The 13,396-nt window shown below is 56.7% G+C and overlaps 2 protein-coding genes across 6 annotated transcripts; one reads left to right on the top strand and one right to left on the bottom strand.

Moving 5' to 3' along the window:
* Positions 1–502: 502 nt before the first annotated feature.
* On the bottom strand, positions 503–10,110 carry SF3A2 (splicing factor 3a subunit 2). 2 transcript variants are annotated; one of them, XM_021084194.2, is made up of 10 exons: positions 10,031–10,110; positions 5,174–5,332; positions 4,636–4,800; positions 3,764–3,835; positions 3,146–3,192; positions 2,867–2,976; positions 2,084–2,133; positions 1,834–1,974; positions 1,488–1,556; positions 503–1,406 (listed from the first exon to the last, which is right to left on the bottom strand). In XM_021084194.2, exons 3-10 carry the CDS (start codon positions 4,759–4,761, stop codon positions 627–629), a joined length of 1,395 nt encoding a protein of 464 aa, XP_020939853.1. In that variant the 5' UTR covers positions 4,762–4,800; positions 5,174–5,332; positions 10,031–10,110; the 3' UTR covers positions 503–626. The 2 variants fall into 2 exon arrangements, with proteins under 2 accessions (XP_020939853.1, XP_020939852.1); XM_021084193.2 differs by lacking the exon at positions 5,174–5,332.
* Positions 10,111–10,603: 493 nt separating this feature from the next.
* On the top strand, positions 10,604–12,943 carry PLEKHJ1 (pleckstrin homology domain containing J1). 4 transcript variants are annotated; one of them, XM_005661355.4, is made up of 6 exons: positions 10,604–10,785; positions 10,869–10,936; positions 11,096–11,162; positions 12,043–12,133; positions 12,207–12,258; positions 12,364–12,943. In XM_005661355.4, the coding sequence occupies exons 1-6, from the start codon at positions 10,692–10,694 to the stop codon at positions 12,427–12,429; spliced, it is 438 nt and encodes a 145-aa protein (XP_005661412.1). In that variant the 5' UTR covers positions 10,604–10,691; the 3' UTR covers positions 12,430–12,943. The 4 variants fall into 4 exon arrangements, with proteins under 4 accessions (XP_005661412.1, XP_003123068.3, XP_084869678.1 ...); XM_003123020.7 differs by having other exon boundaries at positions 12,207–12,270; XM_085013552.1 differs by lacking the exon at positions 12,043–12,133.
* Positions 12,944–13,396: the final 453 nt, after the last annotated feature.

Here is a 13,396-nt window from a genome sequence, read left to right as displayed (position 1 = left end):
TATCTCCTTACTAGTGATAGAAGGGTGGCCTGTGACCCATTTGTCAAGACTGTCCTTGACAAGTTTTCCCCTTTTAGAGCCGGGAGTGGGAATGTGAGCAGGGAGTGAATGGCCAGACTGTCAACAGCTTGTGGTGGGGGTAGGGGTGGCTGGAGGAAGGCAGAGGTGGAGTCCCTGCCCCAAAGGGATGTGTTGCAGTGTTCAGACTGCTGGTTGCTCCCAACCCCACAGGCCTGACACCTCGCCTGGGACTCCCCAAGGAGAGTCAGCAGCCTTGGCTCTGCTCTCCTCCCAGAAGATGAACGCAGACCTGCGGCTGGCTGGCAGGATCTCTCCTTACCCAGTGAACTCCAGAGCACAGTGTCACCAAGAGCCACCACTTGGGGTCCTGGTGGTACCCCATCCCTGAGCCACCCCTGAAAGTGGTAGGGGGCAGCCATGCATGTCCACCTTCAGGGAGTGGGTGCTGCCCACCCAAGTCCACATAGCAGTCCACTCCAAGTTTAGCAGAGGCTTTTTAATAGGCTCTGGGCACACGGCCCAGCCCTGTATAAAAACACCCCATTTTATTCCAAGGGTGGAACACAGGAAAACAAAAGCATACTTGCTGGCACAGGGGTAGCTTTTCAGTTGGTGGGGGGAGGGGGAGGCATGTTCCCAGGGCCTTCGGAGGGCAGTGGGGGCCTCAACATCGGAGGCATGGGAGTTGGGGGATGCACCCCGGGATTTGAGGGGTGAACTCCAGGAGGCTGGGGGTGGACTCCAGGAGCTGGAGGATGGACCCCAGGAGGTGGAGGGTGAACCCCAGGAGGCTGGGGGTGGATCCCTGGGGCTGGTGGATGGACCCCAGGAGCTGGTGGATGGACTCCTGGGGCCTGGGGGTGAACTGCTGGAGCTGGTGGGTGCACCCCTGGGGCCTGGGGGTGAACTGCTGGAGCTGGTGGGTGCACCCCTGGGGCCTGGGGGTGAACCCCAGCAGATGGGGGAGGATGGACCCCTGGGGCTGGAGGGTGGACCCCAGGAGCAGGGGGATGGACCCCAGATGTTGGGGGGTGGACCACTGGTGCTGGGGGGTGGACCCCAGGAGCTGGGGGATGCACCCCAGGAGCAGGAGGGTGCACTCCAGATGCTGGAGGATGGACCACTGGGGCTGGGGGGTGGACACCAGGAGCTGGTGGGGGTAGCTGAGGAGGGCCGGGGGGCCCCGAGGGTGCAGGCCCACTGGGCGGCATAGGTGGCAGAGGCAGGCCTCCAGGTGGAGGCGGGGGCAAAGACTCTGGCAGTGGAGGCCTAGGAGGCAAACCATTCATCAGCGGGGGTGGGGGCCGCTTCACCCCGGGAGGCCCGGCAGGGAGGCTTGGTGGGGCTGGTGGCTTTTCCATCTTAAAGTGGAACTGGAGGAAAAACTGGAGAGAAAGGAGAAGCTGAGTGGGGCCCCTTGGGACCTTGAACTCCTTCTGGAACTACCCTGGCCTGGAGTGACTCACCTGCTTGGTTTCCCGGTTCCAGTGAGTCCAAAACTTGCCTTCAGCCTTGTCGATCTCCCTGCTGGGAACCTGCATGGGGCGGGGGGTGGGAGCAGAGTTCGGTTCTGGGGCAGTAGGGCTGGCTGACATTCTTGCTCCACTGCTTAGCAGCCCAACAACCCTATAAGTCAGGTCTTACGCCATCTCATTAACATCATGAACCTGGAAACCGGATGTGATCAAGGAACCCCTCAACAGCCCGGCAAGGGGACATATCACTGCTGGGGACACATAAGGGTCTCTGCTTCCTGGCAGACACCCACATCAGGACACCCAGTCCCCCACCCCACAGGGGCTGGCATGCTACCTTGAAGGCAATGGTCTCATAGGGCTCAGCGGCCATGAGCAAGTACTGCCAGCGCCGGTCTGGGGGTTCAATCCGCTGCTCGTAGGCTGACATGAAGCGGTGGCGGGGTGTGATGCCCTCAGCGACCTCAGGGTAATCAATCTGTGGGGACATGACCAGGTGGCAGCACCATCTTTTGGGGGCCCCCATGGGGCCGGAGAGGAACGAGGAGACCTTCCCCTCAGGACAGGGACCCCAGGGCTTTGCTCACCTGGAACAGGAGGCTCTGCTGGCCCATCTCTGTGTCCCTCTGCTTGGTCACTGAAACAGAGGAGGGTCTCAGGGCCAGGCTGGCCTGAAGCTAAGGGGCCCCGGGGCTGGCCTCATACCACCCACCACCAGGAGAGTGGTCTGCAGGGTGGTTGCCTGGCTGGTGAACAGTGGAGTCGCCTGTAGCCAGATGGGCACCGCCCAGGGCCAGGGGCTGGAGTTGGTTCCCCACTGCTCCCACAAGACCTGGGGAGCACCTTGTGGGTGGAGAAGCCTCACTTTAGAGCTTTGGGTTGCTCTCCACACAGCTCCCAGGCTCTCCACCACTTCCCCCACATCTAGGAAGGGGCCTGAAGGGCCAGCTCAGCTGAAAGGCCTTTGGTGGCCTCTTTAGGGCCTCTGCCTGCCAGCCTAGCCTGGGTTCACGAAGTAGGCCTGCCCCAGAACCTCTGCCATCATGTCCTGCCTTCCTTGTCACTCCCAGAAACATGATCCCTGAGGCTCCAGCAGCCCCTTAACTGGCTTCCTGGAGCAGGTGGTCCAGACGCTGCTGCCCATGCAGACCCTCACCCTTCCCGCCCCCCCTTTTCCTCAGGTGGAGGAATTGCAGCTCCGAGGTTAGAGATGAGGGCCTCACCAGGGTCTGCTGCTCCTCTGGTCCCCAGGGGAACCTTTCTGATGGGAAGGGAACAGAGCCGCCCCAGAAGGGTGCTGCTGTGGGTGTGGGCAAGTGAGGACTGTGGGGAACAGTAGTCTGCATGACTCGGGGCTGGGGCCCCCTTACCTTTGTAGCCTGGGCGGCCAATCTTCACAAACTTCTTCACCTCCACCTTGACCTTCTCTGGCGCCGGCTGGGCGGGGGCCTCCTTGGCCTCCTTGGCTGCTCGCCGGGCCCTGCCGGGAGGAGAGATGCAGTGCTGTGGCCCCTCTACACAGGCCGCCAAGGCCATGGACCCAGGTGCCGGGAGCACCCCACCCCCTGCCCGACCTTGAGGCTGGTCTTGGAGGTGAGGGGGTGGGGTCAAGTAGGGTGAGTGCAGGAGGGGCGGGGTGAGGCACTCACAGGTTGGTCTGATGCTTCTTCCCTTGGGTGTGCGCAAGGTAGCTCCCCTAAAATGTGAGAGGGTCACACAGTTCAGGACTCTGAGTGGGAAGTGCCCGGGTGCCTCTGACCGGCCCAGGCCAGCCTCTATCTCCAGGCTGGCACTGGCAGGCCAGGGTGCAGGTGAGGCCTGGTGGCCTGTGGGTAAATCCTGGCATGGATGTGCTATGGGGCCCCGAGATTCTACCTTGATGACCCCCACATGTCAGGTGGTCTCCATTGGGGGCTTTCTGACCCCCCACCCCAGGACACCATGCCCACGATGGTCCCCCACAGAAAACCAGCCCCAAGGCCGTGGGGGAGACCCTCTCATATGAGACTGTTCAGTGCTGCACTGAAGCCTGGAGCTGTGAACCAACTGGAAACAAACCCAGTGCTAGATGGTGAAGGACAGAGGGAACCTCCTCGTCATGGAGGGAAGGAGCCCAGCGTGAGCAGCAAACTAGAGCCACACTAGCCAGACCTCACAACCCAACACCCCTTGGGATCTCCTCATGGAGATCCACTCAAGGCTGTGGTGCCTAGTGGGGCAGGATGGGGGTTGGGGCAGGATGGGGGTTGGGGCGGGATGGGCCGCACCTCATTGTTGTGCAGTGTCAGGCACAGCTTGCACTCGTAGGAGCCCAGGTGGTTCTTCATGAAGTAAGGGTCCTGAGGGGGAAGCACAGTTGTCAGATGGTGGGCAGCATGCTGCCAGTGGCTGGGCTGAGGTACAAGGCCTGCCTCTGTTCCTGAATCCTGGCTCTCCTGCGGTTGGCACTGAGAGGGCACTGAACCCTTTCAGGAATGTCTCAACGCTGAGCCTGAAGAACCCTTAGTTGATTATCTCAGAAAATCCTGAGTTTGATCCCTGGCTTGCACAGCAGAATAAACTCCCAATGGTGAGATGGTATAGACCTGGGTGGCCGCCAGCACCTGTGAGCAACCCCCTCCCTCCCACTCAGGTGTGTATTTAAACGTGCTGCAGCATCTCAGGACCTCAGGGGTCAGATGGTTGTGGAGCACAGCCTCCTGGGGTCCACGGAATCCCTCACCTTGGGGTCTCACTTGGGTGGTTCCGCTCTTAGGGGACACTGGGCCAGCTCCGGGCATCCAGTGTTGGGGGCTCCTGGGCTACTCTAAATGCCGTGGTGCCTAGGTTGGCCCTACATGTCCACAGTGCTGTGTGTGGGGGGGACCTGTCCACCAACAGATAACTGTTGGTCTTCGCTGCCTGTGGTTGCAACGTTATTAACTCACATTGGGCCTCTGAGGCTTCACCACTGGCAATCCCACAGGCCTCTGCCTAAGTAAAGCTTCCTGTGGTAAAAACCCTTCAAACATGGGGCTACCAACAGAAAATGGTCTATGGGGGATAGCGAGAGCTGCTGTTCTAGGTCAAGTGCCCTGGTTCAGAGCAGGACCTTGAGGCCAGAGAAAATGGTGGGCAGGGCTACGGGGCCAGGGAGTACCTTGTTGATGTCGATGGTTTCCAGGGCCAGCTGCCGCAGGCGCTCCCTGCGATCCCGGTTGCTCTCAGAGGAGGAGGCCACACCCCCGCTCCCGGTCTTGCCGCCGGGGCGATGTTGGAAGTCCATGGCGAGGGCCCTGGGGGTTTACCAGACCAGGGGAGAAACCTGCCGAGGCCAAGGCCAAGGCAGCCATGAGGCTGCTGCATGTGAGACCTCGCCCTCCTGGGTTCAGACTCACCCCCACTCTGCACTCTCTCTGCCCTGCCAGCCCCTGGGCCACCAGAAGACTGGGCTGAGGGCCCACGATGAGCCATGTGCACAGAAATGAGGAATAAGGATGCCTGAGGAATGCAAAGGCCCAGAGACCCGAAGTGTTAACGGGGAAGGTGAAGCCAAGTTCTTACTGGTCTCACCTTTTCCAAGAAGCCTTCCCAGACTGCCCTAGCCCATAGTGTTCACTCCCTCCTCGTGGCTCCCTTTCTGCTTATCTACACTTTTTTTTTTTTTTTTTTTGGCTTTTTGCTTCTCAGGGCCACACCTGCAGCATATGGAGATTCCCAGGCCAAGGGGTCAAATCAGAGCTGCCAGCTGCCAGCCTATGACGCCACAGCCAGAGCAACACAGGATCCAAGCTGCATCTGCGACCCACACCACAGCTCACACCGACATCCTCATGGATACTAGTCAAGTCCTTAACCTGCTGAAACACAGTGGGAACGGCTACACTCAATTTCCACAACCTAAATTCTTATTTTATTTTCTTTAGGGCCGCATCTGTGGCATGTGGAGGTTCTCAGGCTAGGGGATGAACTGGGAGTTGTAGCTGCCGGCCTAGGCCATAGCCACAGCAACATGGGCTCTGAGCCATGTCTGTTACCTACACCACAGCTCACAGCAATGCTGGATCCTTAACCCACTGAGTGAGGCCTGGATCGAACCTGTGTCCTCGTGGATACTAGTCAGATTTGTTTCCACTGAGCCACGATGGAAACTCCCTAAATTCTACTTCTCTGGCTCAGCTGTGCATTTGTTGGAGAGAAGGAACAAGTCTACTTACCTGCCCCCTCCCCCCACTGCCTAATGCACAAGAGATGTTTAAGATTTGTTCGCACCTGAGGAGGGCTTTCTGGAGAAAAATACTGAGTTTCTCCTCCACATCCTCGTCAGCCAGGCCCACTGCCCATTTTCCACACTTTCAGGCTCAGACCCAACCTCTCTTTCTCTCATCTTACACTGTCCTTCGCTGGCCAGTGCTGGCCTCAGGGCCCCCTGATTTATTTATTTTTTTAAATTTTTTTATTTTTTATTTTTTTTGTCTTTTTGTTATTTCTTGGGCCGCTCCCACGGCATATGGAGGTTCCCAGGCTAGGGGCTGAATTGGAGCTGTAGCCACCGGCCTACGCCAGAGCCACAGCAACGCGGGATCCGAGCCGAGTCTGCAACCTACACCACAGCTCATGGCAACACCGGATCGTTAACCCCCTGGGCAGGGCAGGGACCGAACCCGCAACCTCATGGTTCCTAGTCGGATTCGTTAACCACTGAGCCACGACGGGAACTCCAGGGCCCCCTGATTTAAACTGGTGCTATCATGTCTCTGTTGGGGTAGGTTCCCAGGGATGAGGCCCAGGAGTGAATAAAACCCTCCAGAGACATCCCCATCCCAACCCCAGGGTGCCTGGATGAGCCACCTCATGTGGCAAGGGAGACAGTGCAGATGGGGTTAAGGCCCCTGATTTGGTGGTGATCTTGGATTCCCCGGGGGACCCAGTGTTGTTACAGGGTCTTCATAAGAGGGAGGTGGGAGGGTCAGAGGCAGAGAAAGATGGGAGATGCCATGCTGATGACTGAGGATGGAGGAAGGGGCAGGGATGCAGTGCTTCTGGAAGCTGGAAAAGGAGGAACCAACTCTCTCCTGGAGCCTCTGGAAGGCATAAAGCTCAGTGCGACTTCTGCTAAACTTGTGGTCTCCAGAGCTACATTTTTAAGTCCTGTCGTTTAAGCCACCAAGTCTGTGGTGGCTCACTGCATCGGCCACAGGAGACTAGTGCTCCGGGCACAGGCCAGCTGTACCATCTCCCTGCAGTGCAACTGATGAATTAACAGAAACCTCACATCTGGTGACCAGTGGGGTGATCTTTCAGTTGGCTGCAGAATTAACAGGGCTAGACTTTTTATTCATACAAGTCCAGCCAGGGCCTCTAACTTGTGAATCCTGTAAAGCAAGGTATGAAAGACAACAGCCATCAACCATCACCATCATCTCATAAAACAGTGACCACAAGCCTGTACTGCCCACCACGCTCAGGGCGACACTCAGGGAAGAGCACACCCAGGCGGCCTCCAGCCAGGGACTGATCACACCCGAGGGGAGGCCCTGCATCCGAGTGGCCCTGGGCCCAGCTTCAGCACCAACTCCCTGGCAAGTCAGCGCTTCACTCTCTCAGAAACTGGGATGAAGGGCCTCTTGGCAATGAGGCAGGTACAGTGGCCCTAGGGAAGCTGCGGTGAAGCCAGGCTGAACAGATGGCAAGTCCATTCAAACCTACCTACTGAACAACAGGCAGCCCCCACCCCACTGTGACCAGAAGGCAGGAGCCCCTGGTCCAGAGGAGATCAGGAGTCTTTTCTGGGAAAAGAGTGCCAGAGAAAGTATTCTTAGACTGACGGTTGGGGGCCTGCACCAGCTCCAAAACCTAGCACCTTGCCAGGCCCACTGAGTTCACTAGTTGAAAAGCACTACTTCTTTTTTTTTTTTTGTCTTTTTGCCATTTCTTGGGCCGCTCCCATGGCATATGGAGGTTCCCAGGTTAGGGGTCTAATCAGAGCTGTAGCTGCCAGCCTACGCCAGAGCCACAGCAACGCAGATCCGAGCCGCATCTGCGACCTACACCACAGCTCATGGCAACGCCGGATTGTTAACCTGCTGAGCAAGAGCAGGGATCGAACCCACAACCTCATGGTTCCTAGTCGGATCCGTTAACCACTGCGCCATGACGGGAACTCCCGAAAAGCACTACTCTTGATGCAGAACTGCTAACAATATAAAGAGACTCAAGGAATTGCAAGTATCAGAAAACAACAACAAAAACCAGTGGAACCTCAATGGAGGAGAATAATATTCTTCAAGATCATGGGAGATGTTACTGCACCATGAAACCTGAATAGCATGCCAAGAGTGAGTTTGGTGAATCAAAACCACGCAGACCCTTTAAAAGAAAAGACATGATAATCCAAACAAAAAATTGAACACAAGTGCTCTAAGGTCAGCCAAATAAAGCTTTCACACAAAACAGAAAAATGAAAAACAACCAACAACAAAACAAAAGGAGGCAAAGCAAGAAACCCTGGACCAAAAACAGAACCAAATGTGGAGAATATTATCAAAGGAATGACATAAGAACTCCAAAGTTAAAAAAGGTCCTAACACAGACACAAACAAAAAGACTCTCAAGATCACGAAATTTTACAACACTAAAAAAAACTTTAAATTTCTACTAGACAGGAAAAAAATGAGAACTGAAATGAGAAATCAGGACAGGATCAGATCCCTCAGAACAGCACTTAATGTAGAAAACATGCTATAATTCCACAGTTCCCACTGAGGGTTTCTTTTTTTGGGGGGGGTGGGGCTGCACCTGCATATGGAAGTTCAGAGGCCAAGGAGTCGAGGTGGAACTGCAGCTGCCAGCCTACATCACAGCAAAGGGGGATCTGAGCTGCATCTCTGACCTACGCAGTAGCTAGCGGCATTGCTAGATCATTAACCCACTTCATAGATATTAGGCGGGTTAACCCTCTGTGCCACAATGGGGACTTCCCTACTGTGGATTTTTAATCCAGAATTTTACTCCCAACTTTTTTATTTTTGTTTTTTAAGGGTCGAACCTACAGCATATGGAGGGTCCCAGGCTAGGGGTTGAATTGGAGCTGAGGCCGCTGGCCTACACCACAGCCAGGGCACCACCAGATCTGAGCTACATCTGCTACCTATGCCACAGCTCACAACAGCACCAGACACTTAACCCACTGAGCGAGGCCAGGGATCGAACCTGCATCCTCATGGATGCTAGTCAGGTTTGTTTCAGCTGAGACATGATGGGAACTCCTACTTCCAAACTTCTGACTGTGGGGGTAAATTAAAGCCATTTTCAGTTAACTGAGAACTCACAATAAATAAATGAGCTGACCTCTTCAAAAACTACTCCTTATGCTCTGATAAAAGGAACGAAAAAGATGGTCAGACTGAAAACTAAAGCCAGACCAGGGTAACCTGGACAGAAGGTTCTAGGACAACCACTCAGAAGCAAAGTGGGGGCTCCAGTCCCAAAAGCAGGATTAGGCCAGCTTTAAGAGGGAAATTTCCATGGGAGAAAGGAAAAAAGAAATCCATCTGTGGGAGTTCCCATTGTGTTAAGGACCAACATTGTCTCTGTGAAGATGGTTGTGTTCACTCCCTGGCCTCAATCAATGGGTTAAGGATCCGGCATTGCATCAAGCTGCCATACAGGCTGCAGCTGCAGCTGCCACTCGACCCCGGCCCAGGAATTTCCACGTGCTGCAGGTGCGGCCATAAAAAAAAAGAAAAAAAGAAAGAAAAAGCCATCCATTTGTTTAAATCTGTGGGAAAACACAACTAATCAGTGTGTGAAGTAATGACACGTTGAGAAAGAAACAAGCAAAACAAAACAAACAAACAAAAAAAACAGGCAAAGAAAATCAGGCTAACAGGAAAAGAAGAAATTAATTAGCTTTGGAGGACGATAGGAAAAACAGCGTAAGAAAAACAATACAGCTGAATACATTGCTTGCCTGAACAGCGAATACTATTTTCAGCCCTAAAAAATAAAACACGATCTGACAAAACTCACGATATCCACATTCAGAATATGGAGGGCGAGGTTGGAGAGGGTGGGTGGCAGATAGAAATGAAACCTCAAACCCGGCGCAGCCAAAAAGAATAACGTTATTTACAAAGCTGCTCTTGGTAGTTCTGAGCTGACAAAAGAACAGAAAAAAGAAGCGATCGGGCACCTAGTGTGACAGGTGGGGAAATCATTTAACTTTGTGGCACCGCTTGCCAAACGGGCCTGGCTAACGGGCCCTGGTGGCCTCGGGTGCGGTGCCAGGAGTTTCGCCGTCACCCCCACCCGTTACAGAAACCAGGTGACTCCCAGACCACATGGCCAGCATACCAACGGGCGACTGCCGGGGCACACGGAAAGCGCCTCGGGAGCTGCCGCCCTACCGGACCGGCATTTATGGCCCGAGCTCCGAGAGGGCGGGGAGCGGGCACCCACCCTCAGCCTGCGCCCCCGCCGACCGCCCCTCGCCCTCTCCCCTCCAGGGAACTCCCGGGGGTCTCCGCCCTAGCCCCTCGCCGCTCCTGACTCGCCTGCGCGGCCTCACTGCCGTAGTCTATTCAGACTCCACCGTAACCGCCTATTCTGCCGCCACAGCCGCCGCGACAATTTCGACAGGCGCACGCGCGCCAAGGGCTAAGGAAGCACTTCCGAGGGCAGGCGAGGCGGGGCCTTCCGTGTGCGCATGCCCAGCCCGCCTAGCGGCGCGGGGCAGACGTTCCGGATGCTGGAGGTGAGTGGCGAGCCGGGAGTGTGGGCCGGAAGCCGAAGTGCGCGTGCGCGTCGGCCCCCACCCTCTCTCGGTGGGCCTAATTCGCGGGGCCACCTCTCGCGGGATAGCGAGTTGCGTCTCGCCCCACCTCCACTTCGCATGCTCCAGGTCGCTTCAGTTAAGGGCGCCATGGGTCGTGGCGGGCCACCTTATTGCATGGTTGTATATGGCAACCGTCCACCTTGCTCACTATCCCGTGCGCCCCGTGAGGGTTCACGTTCTATCCAGGCGGCTCCCAGCACTGTACTGACACGCACCAGTGATTGACAGGCTGAGCGGCCGCAGAACGCGCAGGCGTAGTTGCCCGGGCTGCGCTTCCGGAACGGTGCGGTGGGACTCTTTTGGCGCCGGCAACGGCGCGAGTGGGGACGGCGGCCGGTAAGGCGCGGTTTTCGTTCCGCGTTCCGGGTCCCGGCGGCGCCATGCGCTTTAACGAGAAGGAGCTGCAGGCGCTCTCCCGGCAGCCGGCCGAGATGGCGGCTGAGCTGGGCATGAGGGGCCCGAAAAAAGGAAGCGGTGAGCGGCCCGGGGCGCCCAAGCGGGCGGCAGGCGGGGCTGGGCAGCCACCGAACTCGCGCGAGCCTTCCTTGTTCCCGTAGTGGTGAAGCGGAGACTGGTGAAGCTGGTGGTCAACTTCCTCTTCTACTTCCGGACGGACGAGGCAGAGGTTAGGCGCTGGGGAGGGCGGGGTTGGGGGTAGGGGGTCGGGGCGAGGGCGTGGGGGGGGACCGGAGCCAGGGGGCGGGGCCGGGGTCTGAGGGGTGGGACGGGCTTGGGTGGCTGGAGGGTTCCCCGCACCGCCCCTTACGCGTCCATCTGCCCTCAGCCCGTCGGAGCCCTGCTGCTGGAACACTGCAGAGTCACCCAGGAAGAGCCCAGCGGCTTCTCCATCAGTGAGTGCGAACTGCGGCCAAGCTGCCCGGCCCCGCCCCGGCCCCTCTTGCATCTCTACCGACAAAGTCCATTGTCCCGAGCAGCCCCACTCGCCCTGGCTCCTCCCCGTGGGGCCCAGGCAGAGCTTGCAGCGAGGAGGGCGGGAGGCAAGAAGTCTGACATCAGAGTGGGCGCAGAGTTGTGTATTTCTGAAGAATCATCTCTGTCTCACGCCTCTTCTCTCAGCTTCTGGGGCGTCTTTGGCTTTGGTTTTTTTTTTTTTTTTTTTTTTTGTCTTTTTAGGGCCGCACCTCAGGTATGTGGAGGTTCCCAGGCTAGGGATCGAATGGGAGCTACAGCTGCTGGGTTACGCCACAGATCTGAGAAGCCTCTGTGACCTACACCACAATTCACCGCAATGCCGGGTCCTTAACCTGCTGAGCGAGGCCAGGAATTGAACCCACAACCTCATGGTTCCTAGTCGGATTCCTTTCCACTGGGTCGTGACGGAAACTCCAACCCTTGGCATTTCTTATCTTGTAGAAGCGTCACCCCATCTTCGTCTCCGTTTTCACAGGATACTGTTCTCAGGGTGGTTGTGTCCAGATTTCACTTTCCATAACAACACTAGACCTGTGGGTTAGAGGCTCACCCTTCTGCAGTGTGACCTCACCTTAGCTACTTAGGACCGCAGCGACCCCACAACCAGACAGAGTCACGGTCCCAGAGAACGTCTTAAACGTTTTAAGACTTGAACATATATTTTGAGGGGGATACAGTTCAACTCAAAGCCAGCTAGTGGGAGGCAGTGAGCCCAGGCTGGGGCTGGAGGAGAGGACAGTTCTGGGTTGGGCAGAGGTGGGAGTAAGTTGGGGCAGAAGGGGGCTGCTCCCTTTGCAGGCTTTCTAGAGGACCCAGAGAGGAAGTACCACTTTGAGTGCTGCAGCGAGGAGCAGTGTCAGGAGTGGATGGCCGCCCTGCGCCGAGCCAGGTGGGATGTGGGCTGGTCCTGGGGGTTTGGGGCAGAGCAGGTTGCTGTGGGCTCACACCACTGTCTTCCTCAGTTACGAATTCATGCGAAGGAGCCTCGTCTTCTACAGGAACGAGATCCAGAAGGTGACTGGCAAGGTGCGCGTGGGGATGGGCAGGAGCGGTGGGCCTCCTGGGCCCAGGCTCCCAAACCCCTCCCACCACCCCCTACCACCCATCATTCCCCCACAGGACCCCCTGGAGCAGTTCGGCATATCGGAGGAGGCCAGGTTCCAGTTGAGCGGCCTGAAGGCTTGAGTCCCGGCTGGGGATCGTCACCTTTTCTCCTGGGGCCTGAACAAGTGCCCCCACCCTGCTGGGCCATGGGTTTCCTAGCCAGGCTCCAGTTTGCTGTGGGAGGTGTCTTGACTTAAAGACTTCAAAAGCCCAAAGCTGGTCAGGGCAGGTAGGGGCTGCCTTTTTGGAGAAACAATCCAGCAAGCCTCCTTGGGGTGCACTGGGACCTACTGGACTGATTTGGCACCCTAGTGCCACGTGCTGCTTCCAGGGGACGAGTGTCCACTCCCAGGAGCTGTGCCTGGGCACCCAAGGCTGGCGTGCTCTCCTGCGCTATGCAGGCTGAATGTATAAAATTAGATTGTGCTGTGAAGGGCATGGGGCTGCATTGGGGCCACTGTGAATTCTCTTGCTGAAAAGGCAGGCCTTAGCCGGACGCCTGTGGGCAGAGCTGGAAGATTTGCCCTTGGGATGGCCAGTTTGTTCTGTTTAAATAAAGGTACCTCTTTTCCACATGGGGCAGTGGTACAGTGAATGTGGAGAACAATGTGTCTTTTGTAGGCTAGTGGTCCCACTCTGTCAAAGCTGGCTCCTGAGGGAAGTGAGGCCCTGTCCAGGTTCAAAGTTCATGTGCCTGGGAGGAAGGGGCTAGGCCACCTGAACAAGAGGAGAGGAGGTCCAGAACCCAGAGCTAGTAAAGCCAGGGAGGCTGGGACCCTGGTGCTCACAGGCCTTCTGTGTGTGAGCAGGATCTTGTGACGGGTTTTGCCGGTGTTCAGGTCCCCAAGCAGTTGATTTTATTTAGTTCATCAAAAAGGAGGTTGCCCTGGGTGGGCCTGACCTAATCAGGTGTACGCTCTTGAGGGGCTGGGCCTCCCAGAGGTGGGCCCTGCTGTCCACCTTCAGGAGCTGGTGGTGTTCCCTGCTTGGTGGATGGGAGAGCAGCCCCGGACCCCCTCCGCTTTCTAGGATTTGACATGTCACAACT

This window comes from Sus scrofa, chromosome 2 (assembly GCF_054392235.1).
Source record: "Sus scrofa isolate SSC_HxYL_T2T_F1_AM1 chromosome 2, Sscrofa_HxYL_maternal_Yorkshire_Landrace_v2.0, whole genome shotgun sequence".
Lineage (NCBI taxonomy): Eukaryota > Metazoa > Chordata > Mammalia > Artiodactyla > Suidae > Sus > Sus scrofa.
The sequence above is the reverse complement of the archived record's forward strand: the minus strand, read 5'-3'. Positions and strand labels throughout refer to the sequence as shown.